The sequence below is a fragment of the Alternaria atra genome, assembly GCF_907166805.1.
Source record: "Alternaria atra isolate CS162 genome assembly, contig: 25, whole genome shotgun sequence".
NCBI lineage: Eukaryota > Fungi > Ascomycota > Dothideomycetes > Pleosporales > Pleosporaceae > Alternaria > Alternaria atra.
Window position 1 is genome coordinate 1820322 of NW_025091323.1, and position 24422 is coordinate 1844743.

Sequence of the window (24422 nt, forward strand, 5' to 3'; positions counted from 1 at the left end):
CGGAATGAGAATATATGGGCAAAAGAATTCTTCATTTTCTTTCTGTTGTATATACAAACTTCTTAATCACCAACCAGAAAGGTATATACAGAACTGCGTTCCCGTAACGGTATGCGACGAACTTACTGCAGAGCAGCGAGAACAGTGTTGTAAGCAGTCTTGGCCTGGTAGTTAGAGTCGAACAGGAGCGGGTTACCCTGGGGCCTCCAAGAGTCGGAGTCACGGACACCCCACACGGTGATACCGACGCAGTTGCTCTGGTTCAAGCAAGCCTTGACAACGTTGGTCCAGTCGGATTGCTGTGCGTTCTGGATGTCGACCTCGGTGAGCGCACACTCGGGAGCAGCACCGCAAAGCGCGGCCATGGCAGCTGGGGCATTGGCACCCTGGCCGGATGTCAAGTGGCCCTGCGAACCGATACCGTCAATGGGGATGCCGGCGGCGATCCACTTCTTGACGTTGCGGACCATGGCTTGGGTCTTCGCGTAGGAAGCTTGATCAAGGCTGGGGGTTGTTAGTATGATTATATTCAGTAGAGAGATTGTGCTTACTTGTAGTCGTTGATGTAACGCTTCGCAGCCGGGTCCGCTGCCTTGGCCGCTTCGAAAGCGATACGGACAAAGTCCTCACCGAGGACGTTGTAGAAGACACTGGCACGGAAGTTACCGTTCTCCTCGAACTATAAAGATCAGTACATGTCTCTGATACATCGATACCGTGGAGATGTACATACCATCTCGTTGATGACATCCCAGGCGTAGACCTGACCCTTGTAACGGCCCATCAAGGTGCTGATGTGGTTCTGCATTACGGTGGTCAAGGTGGCCTTGTCCCTGATCGACGAGACCCAGCCGGGCAACTGCGAGTGCCATACGGTGGTGTGACCACGGAGGAGCTTGCCGTTGTCCTTTGCGAACTTGGCAGTCTGGTCAGAAGTGCCGAAGTTGAAGGAACCACGCTGAGACTCAGTAGCATCCCACTTCATGCTATCCAAGAGTGAGCTTCGCACAAACATGGTGTCTGCAAGTGTGATGAGACTCACGAGTTCTCGGGTGTGATTTGACCAAAGTTCGCCTTGATGATGGCACCGTTCTGTCCACTGTTGAAGCGACCGGGGTCAGAGCAGGTACCGAAGTACTTCTTGCCCTTTGCCTTCATCGCAGCATCGATGCTCTGAGCAGCCTGGCGCTCATCGAGAAGAGCTTCGGGCTCAGCGAAAGGCGCGGCCGAAACCAGCGCCGTGGCGGACAAGATGGTGATGAGAGAAAGCTTCATGGTGAATTCGGTATATCGAGATTGTTACTTGGCTTGAGGACTGTAGCGAACGTTGATGACCAGATACCTTAGTCGTTGTTCGAGTCTCGGCCTACTTATACCAAATCCACATTTCCCGCGGCCCTATCCAGATATTACAGACACGATTAGCGATCTCCCCACCCTCCCTCTCATTACGAACAATATCCATATACCATACCCACATCGGTTCCTCCTGCGCACCCAACGCCACCAGTATGGGGAAGACGCATTAGCTCCAGGACAATTACCCACGCGTAGCGAGCTGCGGAAGATTCATCTAATGCGCCACGGTGCATGCACGTCGTCGATCCACCTGTACCCGAAGCGCACCCTTTGCTTCCCTAATGCAGTATAAACGACGAAACAACACGGTTTCACATTAATCTAAATGAAGCTTCCGGCGCCGGTTCTTGTCCTTCTTAGCACCGTTCTAATGTTCTGTACAGCCAGCTTGGCAACTCTAATCGCGGTTAAATACAATGTGCAACAACAGCCGATCCCTGCGCACACCTGGGTACACTACCTAGGTAGGTACTAGACCGCCGTCATGGGAACGTGACTCGTTAATCTTTTGAGGTTGGATATGGGATTGAGGTGTATTGCCGGTGCCAAAAGGTGTTCCTGAGGATGTACATGTGTCTATTCGTGGAGAATACAGATTGACGGGCGTGGGGCGGGAAGCGGCCACGCGTCGTTAGGGGCATTTCAGCCGTTGTGGAGTAGGATATGGGGAAGGATTCCGGGGTAGTAGTAGATTGTCGTGTGCTTTCTATCCGGGGAAGCAAGGCTCTCAAGGGCTTCGTGTTGCGCTGACCTGGTATGGTCGTCGTTGCTCATCACACGCAATCACGTTGCTACCGATCCTGACGAGCAGCCTGTGTCGGCCATGTGTATGTAATTTTTAGGACGTGTAGTTTGCTTTTCGTTGCAGATGACAAGATATTTATCCATAAATGTGCGACGAGTCGCGGTCATTCTGAGAAGAAAGAGTTCTCCATCTTACACTACATCAAGGTCGATGGCTTAGATGAAAAGAGTCTCTTTGAGACCCAACTTTGAGGAAGATATACATTAGCCGATTAGAAAACAACGAATGCGTCCAGATGTATCCATGTCATTCTATGCCAATTCTCCTTGTTCCTTTGCCGCCTTACCCACAACCATCACTGCTTCCCTAAAGCCCAGATTCATCACTCTCAGGGCAACAACCCTGTCTGTTCCGTAGTACAATCTTTCTTAAAGACTAGAATTTGTGGGGGCCCGGCGTGCAGAACGTGCGTGTCGGACTTTGCCTGCTGAGCCACCTACGTTACGAACACGGTGGCGTGTTTGCTCATTTGTTCCCACAGAATCATGGGTAGGCGATGTATACCGCCAGAGTGGACCCATCATAGCGATGGGAGATCCGAATTGGGCTTTTTATTGACAATCCCACGATAGAATGACGCTCTTCGCACCCACACCCTTCGCTCGTGTGAAGCCATTGACCTGTGACTCAACTTCTTGGAGAAATTGGGTGAAATTGACTGTATGCTGAGGCGGTGGAAGCCTTGTTGGGATCATGTCTGTTTTCGGTGGACCCGGGTTCTCGATGTGATCGAATGGACGCAACACCATTGAGTAGATGTTGAGTAGTTCGAGGTCTTCTGATCCCATCTAGTAATCGATGGGCGCCTTGAAATGAATGTGCACGTCGTCTAGAATGAGTCCGGAGAGAGGGCGAAATATATCACACCATGATTTCGAGTCCTGAAAGCGGAAGTGGTTGCTCAGGCCATGGTCGCCTAGATATACTTCGACCTCGACTCGGCGCAGGTGAGTGAAGGGGTTACTCTGACTAGCTGGTGTTTGTTCTGATTCAAGAATATTAATCACGTGGCCCACCCGCTGTTTCGAACACCGCTTGAACTCCCCGAGGTAGTTGCGGTAGTGTTTGGTTGCTACATATGAGAGTTCTTCCGCAGCGAGCTTGCAAGAGAGCACAAAGCCAGCATACGCGGCGCCTTTCGAGAGCGGTGGAAGCGCATCAGTGTCGATGTACCCTTGAATTTGTGTTTGGATATCGTAGGGTAGGTCGAAGAACGGTTTCGGAGTGCAGGGCGGCTGTTTCGTGCTGGACATCGTCGATGGAATATTTTGGTCGTCGACGTTGGATGTTGGGAGATTTGTATTGGTTGCAGGTACAAAGTCCGTTAAGAGGGCGTGGGTATTGAGAAGTGGTCTGTTATCAATATCTCAAGCGCAGTAGCCTGAGTACAAGTACAATTGAGGAGTAACGACGCTGTCATAGCGGCGCAAAGAGCTAAGCCTAATGCAATACTTCATATTCAGTGAAAGATAGAGGCCATTAATCTGTGCACGGTTGCCATAATTCTTCTTCACCCGCTGGTCGTGCCAGATGGCAGCAAGTAAATGATTTTGCAAGATTTAGTTTTCGTTATTCATTTATGATACATCTCTCCAGCCGCCCGCATTATCAGTATATCTGCAGAACATAACCCCTGTTCCCATATTGCCACGATTTCACGTACACATATTTGTCCATCGCACAAGATCCAACGTCAAACGCTTAACCACGACTGCAGGTGCATCCCTTCCTCTTGGCGGGATCCACGCTTGGCCACCCCACACAAATGGCACCTCCTGAGCAGACTTGGCCGCTAACACCGCAGTTGTCTTTTGCGCAGGGCCCGGAGTAGCCTTGGGGGAGGGGATCGGGCATAGCCATAGCAACGCTAGCAAGGAAGGTGGTCATGATGATAGAGAAGCGCATTTTGGCGATGTGAGATTGTGGAGTAACTTGGTTGATGGAGTAGTTGTGATGTCGTCGCAGTCGTCGTGATGTTGACGGACTTTATAGGAGAGGGGGCGGCGGAATCTGGAAAACTCGGTGTCCGTAGTACAATAATCGCGCAGGTGTCGTATGCTGCCCAAGAATAGATGATCAAAAGGCGATCGATATGAGGTGCAGTTAAGGTTGTGAAATGAGATTTTGATGTGATATAAGCTGGGTTCGGGACGGGGTGTCTGCTCTCGCTTCTTAAACACTCATGTCAGATCTCGTGTGACGTATATAGCCTTTTGAGACGGCATTCAAAACATATTCACAAGACCAGAAACAGGAATTGTGGGTATTCGATCGCTGGTCGATAAGGCCGCAGTAAGGATGACCTAAGAATGAAAGGAGTTATAGCCGGGGATTGCCCTTCTCGAATCTGCTTGGGATGACGCACATCGTGTCGCTAGAGCGTGGAGTCCTATCATGGGATGTTGGAAACAGGCGTTTTGTTTGGCTGCTCCGACAGGGCAGCCCTACAATTTTGACAGTGCGGCTCTAATCTGGGACGATCTAAGGCCTTGAAGTCAATTGTCTTTGCGTGCCACGACCTTGGCTTCTTGGCTGCCAGCGGGCGGTAAGCTGATAGCGTGCAGATCGTAGGCAGTGCTTGAGTAATCTGGCTATGAATATACCCGCTCCGGTATTGTTCGTAATGCCTTACGCGTTTGTCCCATCTAAAGAATGGCAATGCTTTTAGTGAAGGTGATGGTATTGTTGATGATACTGTTGATGGTGTTGAGGCGAGACTTCTGTAGAGATTGCCCAGACGATTCCGACGTCGCGCAGATCCCAAGGAAGCCAAGATTATGCCTTAATTGCGATGCAACACTCACATATTCTAGTAATACGTAGGTGGAGATATGTAGGTGCATATTGAGAGATGATAAATAGATGAAACTCGTCTGAGTATATAAAATGTACATGCGAATCTACATGCTGAGAAGCCTGGCAGATCTTGGAGCAGCGTCATCGCCGGCTCAGCATAAGTGGGGTAGATGGCAGTGCAAGCTTGGGGAGAGAAAGAATGGGTGCAGAGAGGCCGACTAGATCATGGAGAATGGAAGCACTTACTAGAGGGCGGTGAGTGTATCCTCACGATGTTTGGTTTCGAGGTCGTAACGTGATGGAGAGATGGCTGGCTATTAGCGGTAATGCATGTGCTTTACGCGTCGGGTAGCGCGTTCCTTATCTCCGAGCCAGCTATCTCCAGGCATCATCGCTCTGGACCCCATCTTCCCCACCATCAGGCAACTACCATCACAAACATCTACAAGTCCATTCCACAAATATGACGAATAACAACGACAATAACCGACGCGACCACAACCGACCCGAAGACAATCCGTTCATCGCATTCCGCCGCTTCGCCGATTCCCAAGTCTCATCGCTTCTCAACACCGTCTTTACGCTTCCCGCCACCATCGCGAACTATAACAACGCGCATTACGCACGTGAGCAATGTCTCTTTGGCAAAGCCGACGAACGGCAATGTGCCAAGCTTCGCGATATTGAAGCTGACATTGCCGAGCTGCGAAATGAAGGTCGAGAGTTGTTCAGAGTTGGCGACGTCCAGGCTGTGTTGCGCAATAGCGAAGCGCTAATGAAGCTTGATCGCAGAGCTGATGACACAAGAAGAGAGATACTTGGCGATGCAGCAAAGAGTGACGAGCAGCAGATCACGCGACGTACCGATGCTGGCCTGGTTGAAAGGGTGGCCAACGAGAAGGGTCAGGAGTGGGGATGGTCGTGGGATTGGGGATTTCCCCGACCTTTTGACCACAATAGCAAGGAATCACTGGCAGACTCCGAGGAAGAAAGGGCGAGGGACTGGATGCAGTTGGAAACATTGCTACGGATGCAGTCAGAGGCCAGAAGACTGGCCGAGGAGTTCGATGACAAGGCCTGGGACGACCCTGTGGTGGACGTTGCGAAGTTCAACAACTATAAGGAGTCTCATACAGATGACAGCAAGCCTCGCGTATGGACTTGGTCCAAATCTTGGCAGTGGCCGCTGCCAGCAGACGCATCGCAGATCCATGACGCTGCCTACTCTCCGCGCGCACTCGAGCAGAACCGGGAGATGAACAAGGCCGGTGTGCCTTGGCAAGCGGCATACGAAGATCTCCTACGAGCCGAACAGGCCGAAACCCCACAATGCATGAGGGGTGACGAGCGAAGGGCTTGGGGAAGGAGAAAGATACCAATCACGCAACAACAGCTCGAAGAGACCATTCAGGAGAAACCAGAGCCCAGTTGTCCTAGCGGCATGGACTCTGATACGTGCGATGACTACTGGATCCATGGCAAGATCCCGATCACGCAACGCCAGTTGGAAGAGACTATGGATCGCGATGAGGAGCCAAACTGCCCTCGTCTTGCGACGTTCGACGAGCCGAGCTACGAGTACAGTCATGATCACGAAGACCAGCACGACGATCCACCCACGCCGACGCAAGACCGGTTCCCTTATGCCGACACTGTTAGACGTAACGCATATAATACTATTTTAGACGCAGCACATGAGAGGGATGAGGAATCGGAAACTGAGATGGATGCGTACGAACATATGGACGCTGTATCGCGAGGCTCGCCCTCAGCACCCAGACCTACTTCGGTATCGTCTGCGGTCGCTGAGCGGACGAAAGAGGCGAAGCCTTCGATCCTCTCTACGCTTACGACAACTGAACGTACCGTCGCATCTGATGGCTCGATAACGACCAAGGTGGTACTGAAGAAGCGCTTCGCTGATGGGCGGGAAGAAAGCTCAGAGACTGTGCATACCCAGCGCGGCCAAGAAACCGATGCACAGCGGCGTGATCCTTGGAGGGCATCTCACAATCCGCAACCAACATCAAGCGAAACGGAAAGCAAGGAAGCGAAGAAGAGAAGTGGTTGGTTCTGGTCCAGCTAGCTTTCGCACGTTTGACTAAAGTTCTTTTTTTATCTGGACTGAGGATCTAGTCGTTGTAACATGACGACACGGTTGGTCGGGCTTGAGTGTGTTGTTTCTACAGTTTCGCTCGTTCTTGCTGTCGGTTCTTAGTGCTATCTTTCGGTGTTTGGAATTTTTGGATATATACCTGCGCATACCCCTCTCAATCAAATACAATCGCCTCATCTCGATCATAAGGAGCAATGTACACATGATTCACTTTGAAAAAACATCATTATATCGTTCGTTTTACGTACATCAATGCGACACCCGAGGTCACAGCTTTAGATTTCGTTATTTATCATCTCATGCCATCGCCAACAGCTAGAAGCACATCTGCACAGATAGAACATCATAAAAGTCGTTATTAAGACTTAAGAAAGTACTGTCGCCGCCATCAAGGCGAGATAGCTATGGTCACCGGATCAGAAACCATCCTACTATGCTGCGACACCGCGACACTCTTAGTCCTTTCCTTAACGCTCATCGTGTCTGGAATGATCGTATTCGCCCTGGAAACTCCATCATCCCATCCATCTCCACTCTGCTTCGTTTTCTCTAGACCCCACATACCATCTGCGATTGCCCTAGCCTTGTACTTGATTATCAGGCCCACGGTCACAGGCCCGAAAATCGTGTTAAGAACGATAGCCCAAACAGCGGTGATGAAAGCTTCCTTGGATAGATAGGGCGTGTTATTAAAGCCGATCTGTACGACGAGTAGACCGATCTCGCCACGCGCTACCATGGCAGATCCAAGGAGCATGGCTGGCCAGAAAGTGGTTGTGAAACATTCGCGGATCGACATGCCAGGTGGCCTGCACAGAATGGTAGCAAACGGTATGACGAGACCAACAACGACCTTCGAAATTAACATAAGCAGTGTGTAGACAAAGCCTTTCCAGAAGGCCTCGGCGGTCCAGAGATCGACGATAGGGATGGCGAAACCAATGGAGGCGAAGAAGAGTGGCTGCAATAGGTACTTCACGGCGTCGAGGAAGTACTTTTCGAATGTGTGCATGAACGTAGGACATATGGCGGGTTCGCCTGCATCGTCATATTTGGTGGCTTCGGCAATAGAGCGCGCTTCTGCGTCTTCTGCGTCTTCGCGGGATGGAGGGTGAAAAGGGCCGGTTGGGTGCTTAGATGGGAGGTAAGTAAGGAACGCGCCAGCCATGAAGGATCCGTAGAGGACTGAGGTCCCACCGAAGCCTGTGATGCTGAGGAAAGCACATAGTACGAAAATCATAACAACGACATTTACTACATGCCGCTTGCGTGTCTTGGGGAGACGTGGCTCGACAAGGTTTCGATATAGAGGAGCGATGATCCATTTGTTCAAGACCGGAGTAAGGATTGCCAGGAGTCCGGATACCAATGTGGGGCGTCCGATGAGCCAGCCTAAATTGGGAGAATTTTCTCCTTCAAGGGCTCCCAGTTGACCGATCACGCTTGTAGTTGTTAGCGGCCTAGTACCATTGTCGAGTATTGTGTATCTTACCTGGCCATGACCAATCCAGAGACATCGTCGAATACAGCTGCACTAACCAGAACAGTACCCACTCGGGTATCCGCGAAGCTGATCTCCTTTGAGCTCTTCCCCAGCACCACAAACGTCGTCCCCAAAGAAGTAACCGAGAGCGCGGCACCCACGATGAAGGTTTCGATTGCGCCATATCCAAACCCAACATATAGCAACAGATACGTAAGTCCAATTGGAGCGAGGACGCCTATCGTCGCAGCTATAGCAGAGAGGCCAAAGTTCGCTTTCAATAGATCCAATCGGACGGCCAGAGCGCCTTCGAAGATGATGAGAACAAGGCCAATGTATCCGAGAGCAATGAAGGCTTCCTGCCACGCAACGGGTATGATGTCGCCACCTATAGGGAGTCCGTAGATTAGACCGACTATGATTTGTCCTATGAGACCGGCGCGGAATACCCGGTTGGAAAGCCATTCGCCAAAAGATAGCCAGAAGAAGAACGAAACGAGGACGAGGATCTGGATGACTAGTATGAATCAGCATATGTGAAACCACCTGGAAGCCGAGAAACTCACTGTTTGGCTCATGATACTGCAAAAAGCCTTCTGTTGTCGAAGGAGAAGTGTCGCCCACCATAATCGCGAAATATTTTAATTGCGTAGAACTGCGAAGATCGCTGATCCATTCCAGACTTTCCACGACTTCCATCTCATATTTAAGCGCAACCGAAGCCACCTTATCGTTCCGCTTCAACACATGTTTCGCAACTCGATCACTGATGTCTTGGGGATACATGTGGCGGTCAGCCAAGGAACTGCGCGGATGCTGGCCCGATATCTGGGCTGAGGCAGCAGAAGCTCGTGCATGCGGGCGAGTCAGTGGCGCAGCGATATGTAGCCTCGAATATGTCTGCTTGTCACGGGTTCACTCTTCTGTCTGCTAGAGTACGGGATTATACTTGTGATGAGCGGCAGCTTGGCGTTTCCGCTCCGCGCTTGGCTTCAAGCTGAAACTATTTCTCCGCTTCTATTCTAAACGAGAAGCGTCGGAGGCCCCTTCTTGGTCTCGGGAAGTAAGTCAAGCTCGGTTGTGACGGATGCGTTCTGAGTCAGTCGTGGGGAAGCACGATTGCGGGTGTTTGGTGTCCAGGAATACGGGTCTATCACTCCTCACTTCACCAGATCTCAGGCGCTCACATAGTCTCGCCAAATAACTCTGATCCGACAACCCATACCCTCTGTTGTAAGACGACTATCATGACAGCCCTGAGAGTGCTAGACATGCCAATCTTATTGCTCATAAATCACTACGCAGAGTGACCCAGCCGTTGCTCTTCCTATACTTGCTCCACTCCTACATAGCATCTATAGGACACAGGGTCGAAGACGATAGTCTAGAGATAAATGGTGCTCGTCTTAGGAAGGTAGCTCTAGTGGCGCGTGCTGTGGCGCGGGATGTGTCGCGTATGAACATCTGAACGACTTAGAGCCTGAGTTTTAGACTAAATCAAGCTGAGAAAGCAGATGAGGCGATGATTCAGACACAAGGACGATGGCATATCATGGAAGTAACGAAGATGATGACGTTGTGTCCAAGTCAGCCGAGGGGGTGTGAGGACCACCAAGACGCGACGCGACGCGACATGGCGCCAAAAACGACCTAGTCCGCATCCGGCGGAACACGTCTTCGAGTTCCCGAGAGCTCTCAGCCCAGACTTACGGAAGTCTTTTCGTTCAACTCTATCGACAAGTGTTTACTGCTACTGCACCAGCCCCACAGGCAGATTGAAATTGGGATCAGTCCATTCTTACTAAGAGTGCACTTGGTCTTACTATCGCTGCACATGTAGCTATGTTTGCTCGTCAGACTTTACCCGAACAAATTGTTAGTAAAGATGGTATTGTCAACGACCTCAAAGAGGAAGATCTAGCATGTGCCAAAGATCTCATCTGCACAATAGTCAACTGTCAGGACCAGAATGAAGTAAAGGACCCAGGAACAGGAATAGTGAGCGCCAAGGTTTTACTCCAGTACAGCTGTGTTTGTCGGTTCTCTTACATGGAGAAGATATCCGGGCCAACTTCCTGACTGCACATTGGATTGCAAGACCTCACTCACACAATTTCTAGACTCTAACTGTACGTTTTGAACGCCAAATATATGGGGTCTCACTAATGTGGTGAGCAGGTGTCAAGGACGAAGGTTTCTCAAGTTCTGGTACGATAAACACCGACGGCGGAACTGCTGTCTTGTATAAGAGAAACACAGCATACACTGAGGAGTATCCGAAATACTGCAGTAGCGCCACTTGGGGTGACGGTTACGGAGATATCGACTGAATCCTAGAAGCCCTGTCGGTCAACAAAATAGAGTAGTGTAAGTATAAAGATAGTAACAAGAAACTCAAGCCTTAGGTACGGATCGAGAGTATAACTACTGAGATATATAGTGCAGTTCCTGCTTTCTTTGTCGGTCTGTAAACACTTAGGCAGAAACAAGACTTTACAGATATCCAAGACGATAGAGTGTTAGAGTGGTCTCGTTCCCCGCTATAGTCGACGCATGCAGAGACCTGCGGAGGCGTCTTGAAAATTAGGTGCGACTGTCCGACTATAGCGAATCAATTCTAATAGAGTACCTTAGAATAGTCTATGTGTTGTCAAGCGAATCCTGGATTAAGCTTGTGCTTTTCCATGACTAGATGTAGTCCATACGGCCCGTACATGCGCGGATCTGCATCAGCCCAGAGTAGTCGCATCATATCGCTAAGAACAAACAAATGCCTCATGCTGAACCTTTTGGATCGAATGACATCGATGAACGTTTCTTGCTGGTCCTGCTTGACTATACAAGTACCAGCGATGATAAAGGGCCATAGAATAGCCGCGATGCATGGTGAACACAGTAGCTGAGGACCATATCCAAACAGCGTGTCGATGTGGTTCTGTATCGCAAGTATAACAGCAGGTTCCACGACTGTTGTACCTGCTACGGCAGTCGCGAGGTAGATGTATAGTCCTTCCCGGAACGCCTCACCAGCTAGATGGGTGTGCTCTAACATCTCCTTGTCCGACTCAGTGTAAGAAGATGGCATTTTCCAAGCCGTGATTCGATTGAGTAAATCATCATGTATCTTCTTGATCATGATAGATGGATATGCGATGCCAGAGAGCTGTTCGTCTAGCCGCCGTGATGCGAGTAGGCTTACTTCGGTAACAAGACTGTATATCCCATCACGGCCGGCTAGGAATGATCCAGAAGTAGATAACAGTCCCGCAGCTGCTACTGAGATGATGGGATCGTCCCCTGGTAGTTTACGATCTTTCACAGCGCCATAAGGAGTGACACTATTAGTGAGCGAAAGGAAAGTGTAGAGCTCAACGGTAAAACCAAGAGCTCCGTTCATGCAAGGACTTCCGTTTTGATACCTGCTTTCAGGGGCAAGAAGGTGTTCGATGAGAGATCGACTAGCATGCAAGTGGCGGAACATAGCTCCTCGTGTATCGCCCGACAAAACCTGCCTAGTAGTCAGTGTTTAACGAACAACTTACTATCTTCGAAACATCACACATACCTCATAGTGACATGCTATCATCAGGATTCGTAGTATCCTCTCTTTCTTTGCAAGATCATCTTCTTCGAGGGCAGCAATCTCCAGACGCAGACCCTTGAGAAGCCTTCCATAATGCATAGTTGTAGCACGAGCAATTTCGATGTTATTCGGCTCTTTGAACGATAGATGAGCTCCACTAAAGGCTAGGAGACCGTGCATGAGCAAGTCGTCTAGATAAGCCAGCGGTAATAGTATCGTAGCAAAAGGATTGCTTGTCAGTGGTGACATGGAAAACAATGCGATAGTTTCTGAAAGGTAGTGTTGAAGTAGATTGACAGACTGTATGGTCAACGCGCATGCGCGCTCTGATCCGGCTTGGATAGTAGGTAACGCAGTGGGGTTGATGAGCGACGATTGCCTCTCTGCATACAAGCCCATGCTAGTAGACACTAGCTCCGCAGAGATGCGACCTGATTCGCGTCCGCCATGAGCTGCAGAAGGCCACTCACAAATTAACATGTTCCGTCGACAGCCTGCACAACGTGGCTGTACTTCGTCACATTTCTTCTTTCGGGCACGACATGCGAAACAACCGAGCTTTGTTCGACTGTGGCGGTGGCGCGGTTTGTCTGGCATGACAACGTATGCCAGGGAACTTCTTGCAACATTAAAAGTGGTGAGCGTGAAGGGATGTTACGTTCACGGGTAAGAGCGCGGCTAGAGAGTTTTCATTGAAAAACTTGGCGTCAGCCTTGGGGTGTCTGTACGTGGCAGATCTATTCTGGAGACGTTGTGGGAGCGCTAAGTGTAAGAGGGTGCTGACTGCAGAACCAAGATCGCCAAGTGAAAGTGGACATTGTAAGTTTCGAACTACCCAGATGTTGTGTAGGGACCTAGTCTGGATTTGGGCTTATAGAATCCTGCGCTAGTGCTGCACTACGCGGCTACGCTTATGCAAACCGCGGCTAGAAGAATCCGTACGAGTCCGAACAGTGTAACGATCATGGGCTTGGAATGATGTAATCTTTTGGGTCCTGAGCAGATACTTCGAGCAACGACTTCTATGATTGCATTTACGCGTTCCGCGAGAGCCTTGCCACGACTTGGCCATCATTGAGCTATGCCTTGGGAGGTGGCCTGAAGTATCTCAAGACAATACCATGTCTTTATATAAAAGACACCTACGGAGCTGCGAAATGTGGGCAATCAACTCGATACCAATATCTTTAACTTCGTACCTCTATCTTGACTTGCTATCAAACACTTTCTGTTTCCCACTCTTTGACAATGAAAATTGCATTTGGCTTTCCGTTACGAGTCCTCTTTCTTTCTTTCAGTTTACGGTGTATCGATGGAGCCGCATTGAGAGACCGTAGCGATGGAGCAACTGAGGTTGACGTAGTTGTTGTTGGCGGGGGATATTCTGGTTTGATGTCCGCCTATGATCTTCACCAGACAGGTTTGAAAACAGTAGTGTTGGAAGCGAAGAGCAAGATCGGTGGCAAATCCAGATCATTCAAGCTTCAGAGTGGACCTGGCATCGTTGAGCTGGGCGCAACCTGGATCAACAACAAAACCCAGCCTGAGGTCTTCAAGCTCACGCAACAGTTTGGTCTGGTTACTCTCGAGCAATACACCGATGGAGACTCGGTCGTACAAGGTGCCGACGGCAGTGTGCAAAGAATACCTCAAGAAGGAGACACTGATGTGAGTAGATTGACTACTACAAAGATAAGCAGCTTAGATTTCCTGCAGGTTGACGATTCGACACCGATCGCCGAGACAATCTTCCTAGCTCTTCTCAACAAGACCATAGAAGAAACAGACATTCGAAGTTTCGACAAATTTCCAGAGAAGAAGGATGTATCTTTTGCCGAATGGATTGCTCAATTGGGCCTCTGGGAGGATAAGCACATACAAGGGCTTGCCAGCACCTTGACAACTATCGTTGGTCGAGAGCCAGATGAGATCGGAACACATTACTTCTTTGATTACGTCAAATCCGGTAATGGCCTCGTGAGTCTTCTCACTGAAGGCAGAGAAGGAGCTCAGTCGCTTTTGATAGAAGAGGGTTAGTATCCGCCTACGCCATGAAGATCGGCCATCGATTGACAATACTTTTAACAGGCACTACCGCAATCGCCACAAGTCTCGCCAATGCCCTAGAACCCAATAGTGTCTATACAGACACTCCTGTGACCAAGATCGAGGAGCAGGATGGCATTTCTATCGTAACAACAGCGACAAACCACACATTCAAAGCGAAGAGGGTTGTGTTGGCCATCACACAGCACCTCTATGCCGATATTGAGTTCTCACCGCCACTACCATGCGAAAAGAACTTAGTCGTCGCTCGGAGCCGGCCTGGAAACTACGCTAAAGTTATCCTTACTTACACCGAACCGTGGTGGCGGCACGCTGGTCTAGTCGGCAAGTTCACGTCCTTTATTGGCCCAATCAGGTATAGCTGGGAGATCTCCAACCCCGCACTTTCTCAGTATAGCTTGGCTCTATTTGTGTCTGGTGATACTGCGATATGCTGGGAGGCACTTCCTGAAGAGAATCAACGCAGCGCCATCATTGAGCATCTGGCTGAGCTTGTCGGTGCGGAACTTGCGAACAGGGCCCGCGATGTTCTCGAGTACAACTATGTTGAGTGGACCAAGGAGGATTATATCCGCGGAGCGCCGACAACCACGTTAGGCCCAGGAATGTTACGAAAATTTGGCAAATCGATGAGGGAACCGGTTGGCAATTTGCATTTCGCTGGCACTGAGTTAGCGTATGAGTGGAAGGGATATCTTGAGGGTGCTATAACTTCGGGGCAGCGCGCGGCTGAAGAAGTTATCAATGCTCTCAACGAACAGGACGGGTGAGTAGCTGGGGTAGGAGAATGGCTGGGGTCTGCTAAGACCCTACTAAAGCTGCAACCATACACTCGGATGCACTTGGTGGGCTGAGAGAGGAATGGAATTATCCAAGGAACATTTCGGATAATCTTAGTATCTGTTATCCGCATCATCATATGGTAGTACGCCATCTTGACGCGGTGACGAGCAGTTCATCTCATCTCTCCAAACCCAGCTTCTTGACCCAGCAGCCTTGTGAATAACCTTCGGCCACTTCTCATCGAGCTTTCCCACAGGTGTGCGAATACGACACGTCGATTTTGATTGGCTGCTATCGATACCCTCCCACCTGATAACAAGAGGATTGAGAATTTTATCTTCCCTGTGCTACCTCGGACATGAGTCTACAAAGGAATATTCACTTTGTCCCTGTTATGCACGGAAATAGCACTTTCGCGAATATATCATTATGTCATCAGTGGAATGAGGTCATTAATGGTTTGGCTGCGTTCACCCAGAGACGTATCGTGGGGAGGTTTGTGAATTGCGCAATCATGTCATTCCCATCTAACAATGTTAGGTTGCTGATTTGGCTAGGTTTGGTGCGTAGATCAGCGTAAGTTTGGCTATAATACTGAGTTCTCCCTGTAATAAGTATTGCGAACATTGCTATTCGTACCTGAACATGAGACAATGGCTATCGTGATCGCGGCAGAATCGTTGCAGCATGATGAGCAGCTTATTCGCTCATCGCTACAGTACCTCTGCCTCGAGAATTGACTCAGATGTATGTCACTGAGCATCCCCAATGTGTCAGCGCACATATGCGAATGGCTTTCGAGCAAAAGACTAGTACCGTTGCAGCGCTATACACCCACACGCCATTGCTTCGACCAGCTCATGATTGTCTTATTACGCACATTGCATCTTAAAGGCTGCCTGGTCTTTCATCAACATTCAGGGTTCGCGCATCACCACCGTCGGCCTACCGGTTTGAGGAATCTATCTTGGAGGTCATTTGGAAGCTTACTTGCTTGTATTGTGTAGATGGCAATCATTGGCGGTGTGGTATGTGCAAAGAATGGATCTCCAGGGTCTGCTTGCACACTTGCGACATATCAGAGTGTAGTTGCGCTTTGGGGTTTGTAGAATGGGACTTCGGAGAGTTATATTCAGTCGCGCATTAGAAGCATTCGGAGTTACGCGAAACATGACTGAGAAGCACCTTGGTATTCTGTTGGAAAGCTCGGTGCGCGCTCTCTACCACTAGACGACGTGTGGCTTTAAGCTCCTCAATAGTGATATTTAACCATGTCTCGCCATCGAACTTCCTCTCGAAGCGTGAGCGAAGCACTTCGTTGACAAGTGCATGGTCTATTGCCAGCACCCAACCATAATGCCTGTCAATCTGCTGATACTGCTTTTCCATGTCTGCAGCCATCTTCGACATCTGTGCTTCCGTATCTCATTCTTCTGTTGTACCCGGATTGGTTTGGGTGAAGCGAGCATAAAATGAGTTGAGCTCCTCCAGGTAGCTAACAATCCTATTTTTTTTTTAGCTCGCTGATGGCTTTTACAAGGCCTTCGAATTCCGAGGATGACTCTCTGTGTGGTTCAAAAGTTTGATACTTATGCTCCATGATTGCATGTGGCTGTTGATGCGCATGAGCTCTCATGTAGTAGGCTGGCGGACATCAAGCGCACAGCCTGGTTATGAAGGAACGTTTAAGGACGCAGGAATTCGGTAGACAGTGAAGTAGTTACAGGCTTGCCACCTCAATCTCGTAGTGGATATGATTGTGCCATGCTGTCCAAGGCGCGAACAGTCTCACAAGAGCTGTGACCTACAGGAGCGACAAGCCTGGCCTTGAGTCAGACCGCGTGACAATGTTGGTAAATATGCTGCGCACATGACAGGAGCAAAGGCTTCCCCTCTTCTCCGATGCAGTAGCTTCTCAACCCTTATCGAGCACGGTTGCGGTGTGAAGTTTCTTCTTTTACCACCGAACCACACCTTCCTAAAACGATGCAACCCCCATACAAAGCTACTACGCGTGCGCCTACCCGAAGCAAGAAGTCACTGTAATTTTTGCTGTCATGTCAACTTCATATCGAGCCCCTCGAGTAACACTCTTCTCAACCACCTTTTGGGAAATTCTTCCCTCACACTACGACCAGATGGTAACACGTTGGTCCAGAATCGCACATTTGTATCACGAAGCAAAGTCCGACATACTAGCCACCGACCGCGCCAATGCCGTGGCATCCATCAAAGCAGAGCTAGAGATGCTAGATCAAGACGTGGAGGGGTACCGAAAGCTGGTGAACGGGGTCGATATAACCGATATCGCAGGCGTATACATTGTAGGCGGGAAGTCGCCGCATCACGCTTTAGAGATTGCAAGGAAGGACAAGAAGGATTTGGCAGAAAGCTTGAACTTGGTCGAAGAGCAGGTGAAGGAGATCAGGGCTGACGTAAGGTACGGGTTCGAAGAGGTGCAGCAGCCTTGATGTATACACCAACTAGGACGTTTCCAGCGAATTGTACGTTGCTTTTGTATGGTTGAGATAATCTCGGAAGCTAAACTTCGTATCAGCAGTCTCGAATTCTCCAAGGCAATGTGAAGCCGACAGTACGTGACGTGAGTTAGATTGTCCACTCGGCGATGAATATGAACATTGTGACTCACGTTGATCGCCATGGCTTATTATGACAATCTTACATTGTACAGCCACGTAGGTGATCATCTACTAGAAACATTGAGCGCATGCTCTCCCTTCAAGTTTTGATACATAGAAAGCATTCTGGCAAGAACAGATCTGCGCTCTACCTTTGTAAATATATAAATTTGCATAATGAGCACTACTCAAACCCATCAGTATCACCAAAACAAGAATCTTACCCCCCTCTTCACGGACCTTGAGGATCGCGCCGACCGCATATTGACCAGCCTGTACCTGCTCTGGCAGCTAGACGAAGAGTTTGCAGAAATCCAGAAAGGTCTAGAGCAGCAAGATTATATCGATCTCATTCGTGCCAATACCGAGAAGATGGAGGCAAACCTTGAAGTCATACGGCGGAAGAACGAGTTGCTCAACGGTGACCGGTTATCTGACTGGATCGATAATGGTACTGATGAGACGGAAAAAGCGAAAAGACAAGGAGATATAATGAGACTGACGAAGAAGATGGAAGGGTTGCAGAAACAGATGGCGGAGGCGATGAGAGTTTATCTTGGCTAGGGAGCACAGTGCAGGAAGCGCGAGTTATGCTGTTGTATGCGCCGAAAGGAAAAGTGTTGTCCCTTCCATATGCTACGTTCAATCTCAGTTGGGTTTAGGTCTTTGCAGTCAAAATCTACCGCATGTTGTAGCACACGCTACTCGAAAGAGCAAGCCCACTCGACAGGCTCTGGCAAATGCGCTGTGTTCGGAATGTTGCCGCTCTCTCGGAATTCAACAATCTTTCTCTCCCCATCCTCTTCCTTGACTACAGCGAATGCTGCATTGGTGAAGTACAGATCGCGCTTGGCACGAGTCTGGAAACCTCCAGCCCACCCAATCATATAGACAAAGCCACCCTTGTCGCCATTCATATTAGGTATGCCAAGGGTATTGATGAAACCATGCTTGAATGGTGCGAAAGCTACGCCGAGGGTCGCATTGAAGATCGTGTAGAGATGCAGGGAACCATCGAAGTCGTAATGCGTGTCGTTGAAGGTGAACATAATGTCTTTCGAAAACGATGTTGCATGGCCTTTGGGCCAGTCTGTGTTCGCAGGATATGGGTAGAAACCTGTTATTTGAGTCAGCATGGTTGAAGCTACGATCTGTTACTGTTTTTATGTACCGTTGACAGCGCATTCTAACCAACTGCTGAGCTGAACGCTTGCATTCGCCAAAGGCGAATCGACTAAAGAGCAAGGATCTATGGTTGTTTCGGGCAAAAGATTAGGCGTATTCGAATCGAGCACTTCTTGTGGTGATAGATCGAACGATGTGCTGGATGCGATAAGACCGCATAATGTGACTTTAAATATGTTAGTCAAGATCGAAAATGGAACTGCAAGCCGCTCTTACCGGCATTCGAAAGGTGACGCATGGTGTCTGTTCAAGAGGGAAGACACATAGAGAGACGGAGATTGTTTAGAAGATCAGTTCTTTTGCGCTTCAATCCTATAAGTAGATGGGCCATCTCGTTGCCTGCAACCGAGGCTGACGAGGCTGACGCGCTGAAAGCCCGTTCAGTGCAACGTTAGCACAAGACAGGCAAGTGATCAGGGGCGGTGGCCGGCTTGGGGCTGAACGGTTGCCTGCCTACTTGCGATACAAGTACCAATCAAATGATAAGATTCTAGCATCGTGGACTTGGGGACGCAGGTTGTAGTTGTCAATTAGTGTCTCAGCTACGAAGTGATCGGAAGCCGCTTTCCGAGCCGATGCGTCATCGCGATCGGAACCTCATTCTACGCAGCGCGCCCAAAGAAAGAACTCTTCCCGAACAGCCCACCCATCCCTCGTGGCTTCCTGCCCATGTCTACAGTAGTCCTCTTGTTTACTACTGCGAAACTACTTGTCCTCATAACCTTCGCGTTCGGATCGGTAATGAATGTGCCACTTGGGGGCGCAGCGCCTATTGGCGTTGGTGGCAGAATGGGCATTTCAACAGCCTCTCTTTCTGCCCCGGACATCTCGGCTATTTGAGGCGTCTGTGGAATTTGCGCAGGCATCCATTCCACTCTGATCGACTCATCGCGACTAAGCTTCTGGTCGTCGAACCACAGCTCAAAACGGATGTCTGCGGGTCCGATCAAGACGCGCACCGAATACTCGATGCGCAAGTAATGCTTCTGTAACGACCAGAAGTGCTTGTTTCTTTCTTGAAACTTCCTCTCGTCTGCAGCAGAGAGGTCTGAATTGATCTCACAAAGAATGCGCGTGTCTACAAGAGCTGTTAGCAACCTTAACGAAAGGAGTGGGTACGCCTCTGCATGCATACATTGGTTCATTTGATCTGGTAACATTGCCGCTTCCAGATCACTCTCAATGACAGTTGTTGGAAACGCTCTTCTTGGGTCGCCTGGGTCGATTTTCTTGATGAAATTGTGTTCGATCGGTTTGTCCACGCTTACCGGCGCGCCTTTCTTGATGAACCACGCTATCGACTGCGTGATGTACAACTTATTGTTCAATGGATCCCGAACGAGTGCTTTTCCCTGATGCTCAGGATTCTTCTTGTCGTACGCGATCTTGCATACGGTGCCGTACGATGCGCGACAGCAACGCCATCCCAGGACCGATCGCGATGTCAGGATCTTTCGCACACGATCGCTGACGAGACCTTTACACACAGCAAGTTGAGGATCGGGTGCTATGCTTACGGAAATTGATTCGGCGTTCGGGAAAGAGGTGCGCGCATAGTACTTTCGGAGCTGCGACTGCACATATGCACTATTGCCCAGCCCACCACTGAGAACAAGATGCGATACATGCTCTCTTGGGAACTTCTGAAACAACGATTGTAGCTGTGTGTCGATCAGCTTGAACAACTTCGCGATCTGCTTATCAAACAATCGCTGGAGATCTCGTCGTTCGAAGGTCATTTCACCGTTGCGGATACGCACTTCCGGATCAGAGTTGTTGTACGTGTGAGGGACGCGCGGGATACCTATGCTAAACAGTGGCGTATCGTCCGGCGCGCCGTACTCACACTTGACGGCTTGGAAGTCTCGACTCTTCATCATCTCCCATCCAGCATCTGCAGGGTCCACAGGCAGAGGATTGGTACTGTGTGCGAGTGTCAAGCGATGCATCACCAGTCTCTCGAACTCGTAATCGATAGCAGCAGAGCCGATGGTCTCTCCGAAGACTACGTCCATCTGCTGGAGATCAATAGTCTGGTTGACTGTGCCAGTGACCTTCAGTACGCTGAGATCTGTGGTCCCACCACCAGCGTCACAAACCAGTAGGACGTCATTCTCGCGAAAGATGCCTGGTGCTTCAGTAGAAACATGTACAGCGGCAGCCTCAGCTTCCGTCAAGCCTATGGTCATCTCATGGTTTGGATGTGTACCATAGCCCGCCTCTTTCACAAGCCGTTTGAAATTCTCGACAGTCGGCACTGGAGTCCAGGTGGTGGGCACGCTGAAGATAAACTCGATTCTGGCCTCTTCCCAGCCAATCCCAGAAAGCTCTCCACCTAGTTTGAACGACAGATACTCGTACATCTTCCGCAAGTAGTCGCTGTACCATTTCTCGACCTCCTGCAAGCTTTCAGGCGCGCCTTCTGGATCTTCCAATTGCTTGCGTCGCAGCTTCTCCGGATCGAGGCAGGTTTTGAACCACTCCTTGTATTCCTTGTCGTCTGCAGCGGTCTCCGCGGCGGTCTCGGAAAGGAAGCCCCATGATGAAGGATCTTTGAAGCCAGTTGGGTAGACCACTACTGTCGGAACTTTGTTCTCATTTGCCTGGAATCGACCAGGCCACTTCTGCACCCAACGAACAGTCTCGCTGCCGATGGAAAGATTCACATATGCCACGCCGGTACCTGAAAAGATGTTCGCGTCAGCTTCCAACCTGTGTAGGATGCGCCACGTGATCGATCAATATGTGCTTAGCCGAACCGAGCTTTGGTCCCATATCCGCCCTTCGCTTCAGCTGAACCCAGCCTCGCCAGAACTTACATGTCATCCCCAAATCTATACCCACAATCATGTGCGGTCGTTCATTTCGCTCCATCTTGTCCTGTTGTCGGTGACACTGTCTCCGTTGTTGCCTCCCTGCCTGATCATGTATCTATAAGATGCGGGAGCGATGCAGGTGCCTCCGGGTGACCCCCTGTCTCAGCCTTGCGGCACAACGTCTTTTGACCGATCACAACTGGGCGCCATTTTAGCCCCCACGTACCTCTATCTTCGGAATACGCGCTTTATGCATGATGAGTGCGCCTTGGGGGCCGCAACTAAGCACATTCCGTATTAACGAACGACTGGCCGGGATTAAGACCTCCGTTCGCTGTGCTCGGTCTTTCACAGCCTCTGATATGTGGGGACTAGCGGACAGAGGGCACGGGTTCTACTAGGATTGACGCGAGTAGAATGTGAGATTGTGCTGGTTATGTGTTCTACCGGGAGCGTAGCCAAAATTCTAAAACTGTCTACAGACTGAGCCTCGGGCTGGCTTCTGGCTACACTTATGCGCATCTCTCGCTCATGATTGCGCGTTGTATTATTGTCTTTCTTTTTGGGACCACGAACCAACTTGCAGCGCTCGAAAAAAAACCCCTCTTCCAACGATGGCAGGTTCCAACCAGCCAGACCTGAAGATTCGAGACACGCCCAGTGTAGACCCCATGTTATGGGAGACTGCCACTCTTGCTTTACCACCAGCTTATGTATACACAGCTACTACAGGAAGTTTCCAAACTCAACTCTCTTGGAGTGATACACCCTTAACGAATTTTGATGTGCTGGTACCTCTTACACTGGGCATCAAATATGGCAAAGACTTAACGCTCAAACCTGGCGACCCTGCAACAACGATGGGTACTGTCGCCTTGTCAGTAGCTCAGGAACCCAACCTTCAGATCTTGTTTCAGTCTGTTGTAGCTGGGGTTACCCCATCTACGGGTATCGCGCCATCATCTAGTGCTACTCCCGGCGCATCGATTACATCGACTCCCTCACAACCATCCGCTTCTGTTCCGACATCAGAAACAGCTGCATCGACCTCAGCTGTCACGTCGGGTTCTCAACCCAAGACAACCAACGGGGGACTCTCGACAGGCGCGACCGCCGGTATTGCGATTGGATGCCTTGCTGCAGGGGCCTTGCTTGCTGGGCTCATTCTGTGGTTCTGTTGGCGTAGAAGAGGGTCAAAAACGCAGTACTCTGACACGAATACATATGCGTTGGCTTCGAATGAGAAAGGGTTCTCTGCGAATGCCATACCATTGACCGGGGAACCATCATCAGCGTATACCTCTGGAGGTGGACTTCCCCAGCCATTAGAAGATAAGGCCATCTCTGGCGATGTCTCGAAAATAAGCAACGCTATCAAGAATCACGTCCAAAGTTATTATCACACCAGCCATGTTAGCCCTGGCTTGATCGATTGCGACGATCTTCAAGCACTAGGATCAAGTCTACCAATATCGGTCGGAACGCTCACTACATTGATGGGAAACGCTGCGACTAGAGAGATTGCTCTGAGGTTCATCATCGCTTGGGTTGTCGTCTCGAAAATTCAACCTTCCAAGGATCCCTCAAAGAGCCTTCTGCCGTCTGAAGTTGCACAATGCTACCAAGCAATTACAACCGGAGACCGCGGCTATCAAGGTATGTGGTAGAGTCCCCTTCTCCTGCAGCCACTAACTGTCTTTTAGCTCAAGCTTCATTGATGGCACATTGGCGGGTCATGACTGCCGAGTTGATGCAGTCTAGCTACGTTCGCAACCCTTTCAGTCCTTCTGACAGTCGACATGCAAGTATACAAGCAACTCTTGCGACACTAGACAACGTACTACAGCCGTATGCAGACACTCGCATGAACAACGGAGAGCGCAAGCGAAACCTTGAGGAACTGCTGAAGCGGGTGGCGCTGTTTGCTTTCACGTTGTTCTCTCAGCCCAGCGCATGGAAATTTGAGTGGCAGGAGGAACACGGTGTCACGTCAGGGGAGTTGTGCATTTTTCCCGCTCTTGTGCAAGTGGTAGACGAGGCCGGCCAGCCAGTCAGTCCGCCGCGACCGTTCAGCGAGGCTGTAGTCAGACGGTTGGATGCCTGAAACGTCGGCTCACGCAAGGAGCCCCTCATAGACGATATGTTCCACAGGTAGAACCCATCCCAGCCTCCCAGCGATGCGAGGTTCCATCTTCTCATCACTTTGGGATCTGTTGAAATCTCAACGATATTGACCGCCATCTTTGTTTAGTGAATCAAAGCTCATGGGTTGTACTTACATCTTCACCTCGCTTGCCAGACCATAAAAGTCGCTGCACCATGACTTCTTGCCTGCGCTTTAAAGTCTAGTTCGCTATGGCCGAGGATCAAAGACTTCTGCGCAATAGCCAATCGAGTGGGTTGCCTTATAATTTATTCCCGCAATTGCGCTTCTCAAGTCTCAACACGCGTTTTGCGCATGGGGGCCGTTTTCCATTGTGTTTTGGCCCCCATTGAGGCGTAGTCCAGACATTCGAAATAAGCAATAAACACCCTTGCAGCGCAGCCAAATAGCGAGGTTTGGGCCGAAAATCAATAACCTAGGAATAATTTACACCAACTCCGGCGACGCGCTCCACGCATAATGCAGTGCGGCGTAAGACAACAACACTGCATGACTCTGCGATACCAACACTCGCGCCTGAGTTGTTGATCTCCGCCCCCAACCACCACTTTACCGCTAAGTCCGAGCCTTGATCGACTGATAGTTATCCCATGTTTGAGCAAGTACTTTCATCAGACAGGCCGACG

At 50.0% G+C, this 24422-nt stretch overlaps 9 protein-coding genes across 9 annotated transcripts; 4 read left to right on the forward strand and 5 right to left on the reverse strand.

Annotated features, from left to right (window-relative positions):
* Positions 1-122: 122 nt before the first annotated feature.
* Positions 123-1275, reverse strand: ALTATR162_LOCUS5624 (uncharacterized protein; the record flags this gene model as incomplete). The annotated part of the gene is made up of 4 exons (XM_043313243.1): positions 123-504; positions 552-679; positions 734-986; positions 1043-1275. 4 exons carry the CDS (start codon positions 1273-1275, stop codon positions 123-125), a joined length of 996 nt encoding a protein of 331 aa, XP_043169178.1.
* A 4148-nt stretch (positions 1276-5423) lies between these two features.
* On the forward strand, positions 5424-7046 carry ALTATR162_LOCUS5625 (uncharacterized protein; the record flags this gene model as incomplete). Its single annotated transcript, XM_043313244.1, has 1 exon — positions 5424-7046. One exon carries the CDS (start codon positions 5424-5426, stop codon positions 7044-7046), a length of 1623 nt encoding a protein of 540 aa, XP_043169179.1.
* A 418-nt stretch (positions 7047-7464) lies between these two features.
* Positions 7465-9186, reverse strand: ALTATR162_LOCUS5626 (uncharacterized protein; the record flags this gene model as incomplete). Its single annotated transcript, XM_043313245.1, has 3 exons — positions 7465-8518; positions 8569-9076; positions 9126-9186. The coding sequence occupies 3 exons, from the start codon at positions 9184-9186 to the stop codon at positions 7465-7467; spliced, it is 1623 nt and encodes a 540-aa protein (XP_043169180.1).
* Positions 9187-11209: 2023 nt separating this feature from the next.
* On the reverse strand, positions 11210-12541 carry ALTATR162_LOCUS5627 (uncharacterized protein; the record flags this gene model as incomplete). The annotated part of the gene is made up of 2 exons (XM_043313246.1): positions 11210-12067; positions 12125-12541. 2 exons carry the CDS (start codon positions 12539-12541, stop codon positions 11210-11212), a joined length of 1275 nt encoding a protein of 424 aa, XP_043169181.1.
* An 849-nt stretch (positions 12542-13390) lies between these two features.
* On the forward strand, positions 13391-17463 carry ALTATR162_LOCUS5628 (uncharacterized protein; the record flags this gene model as incomplete). Its single annotated transcript, XM_043313247.1, has 4 exons — positions 13391-13810; positions 13859-14174; positions 14231-14975; positions 17151-17463. 4 exons carry the CDS (start codon positions 13391-13393, stop codon positions 17461-17463), a joined length of 1794 nt encoding a protein of 597 aa, XP_043169182.1.
* Positions 17464-17808: 345 nt separating this feature from the next.
* Positions 17809-18195, forward strand: ALTATR162_LOCUS5629 (uncharacterized protein; the record flags this gene model as incomplete). Its single annotated transcript, XM_043313248.1, has 1 exon — positions 17809-18195. The coding sequence occupies one exon, from the start codon at positions 17809-17811 to the stop codon at positions 18193-18195; it is 387 nt and encodes a 128-aa protein (XP_043169183.1).
* A 137-nt stretch (positions 18196-18332) lies between these two features.
* Positions 18333-19054, reverse strand: ALTATR162_LOCUS5630 (uncharacterized protein; the record flags this gene model as incomplete). The annotated part of the gene is made up of 3 exons (XM_043313249.1): positions 18333-18748; positions 18803-18982; positions 19033-19054. 3 exons carry the CDS (start codon positions 19052-19054, stop codon positions 18333-18335), a joined length of 618 nt encoding a protein of 205 aa, XP_043169184.1.
* Positions 19055-19418: 364 nt separating this feature from the next.
* Positions 19419-21690, reverse strand: ALTATR162_LOCUS5631 (uncharacterized protein; the record flags this gene model as incomplete). Its single annotated transcript, XM_043313250.1, has 3 exons — positions 19419-19894; positions 19952-21499; positions 21636-21690. 3 exons carry the CDS (start codon positions 21688-21690, stop codon positions 19419-19421), a joined length of 2079 nt encoding a protein of 692 aa, XP_043169185.1.
* A 556-nt stretch (positions 21691-22246) lies between these two features.
* ALTATR162_LOCUS5632 (uncharacterized protein) lies at positions 22247-23736 on the forward strand (the record flags this gene model as incomplete). Its single annotated transcript, XM_043313251.1, has 2 exons — positions 22247-23288; positions 23336-23736. 2 exons carry the CDS (start codon positions 22247-22249, stop codon positions 23734-23736), a joined length of 1443 nt encoding a protein of 480 aa, XP_043169186.1.
* Positions 23737-24422: the final 686 nt, after the last annotated feature.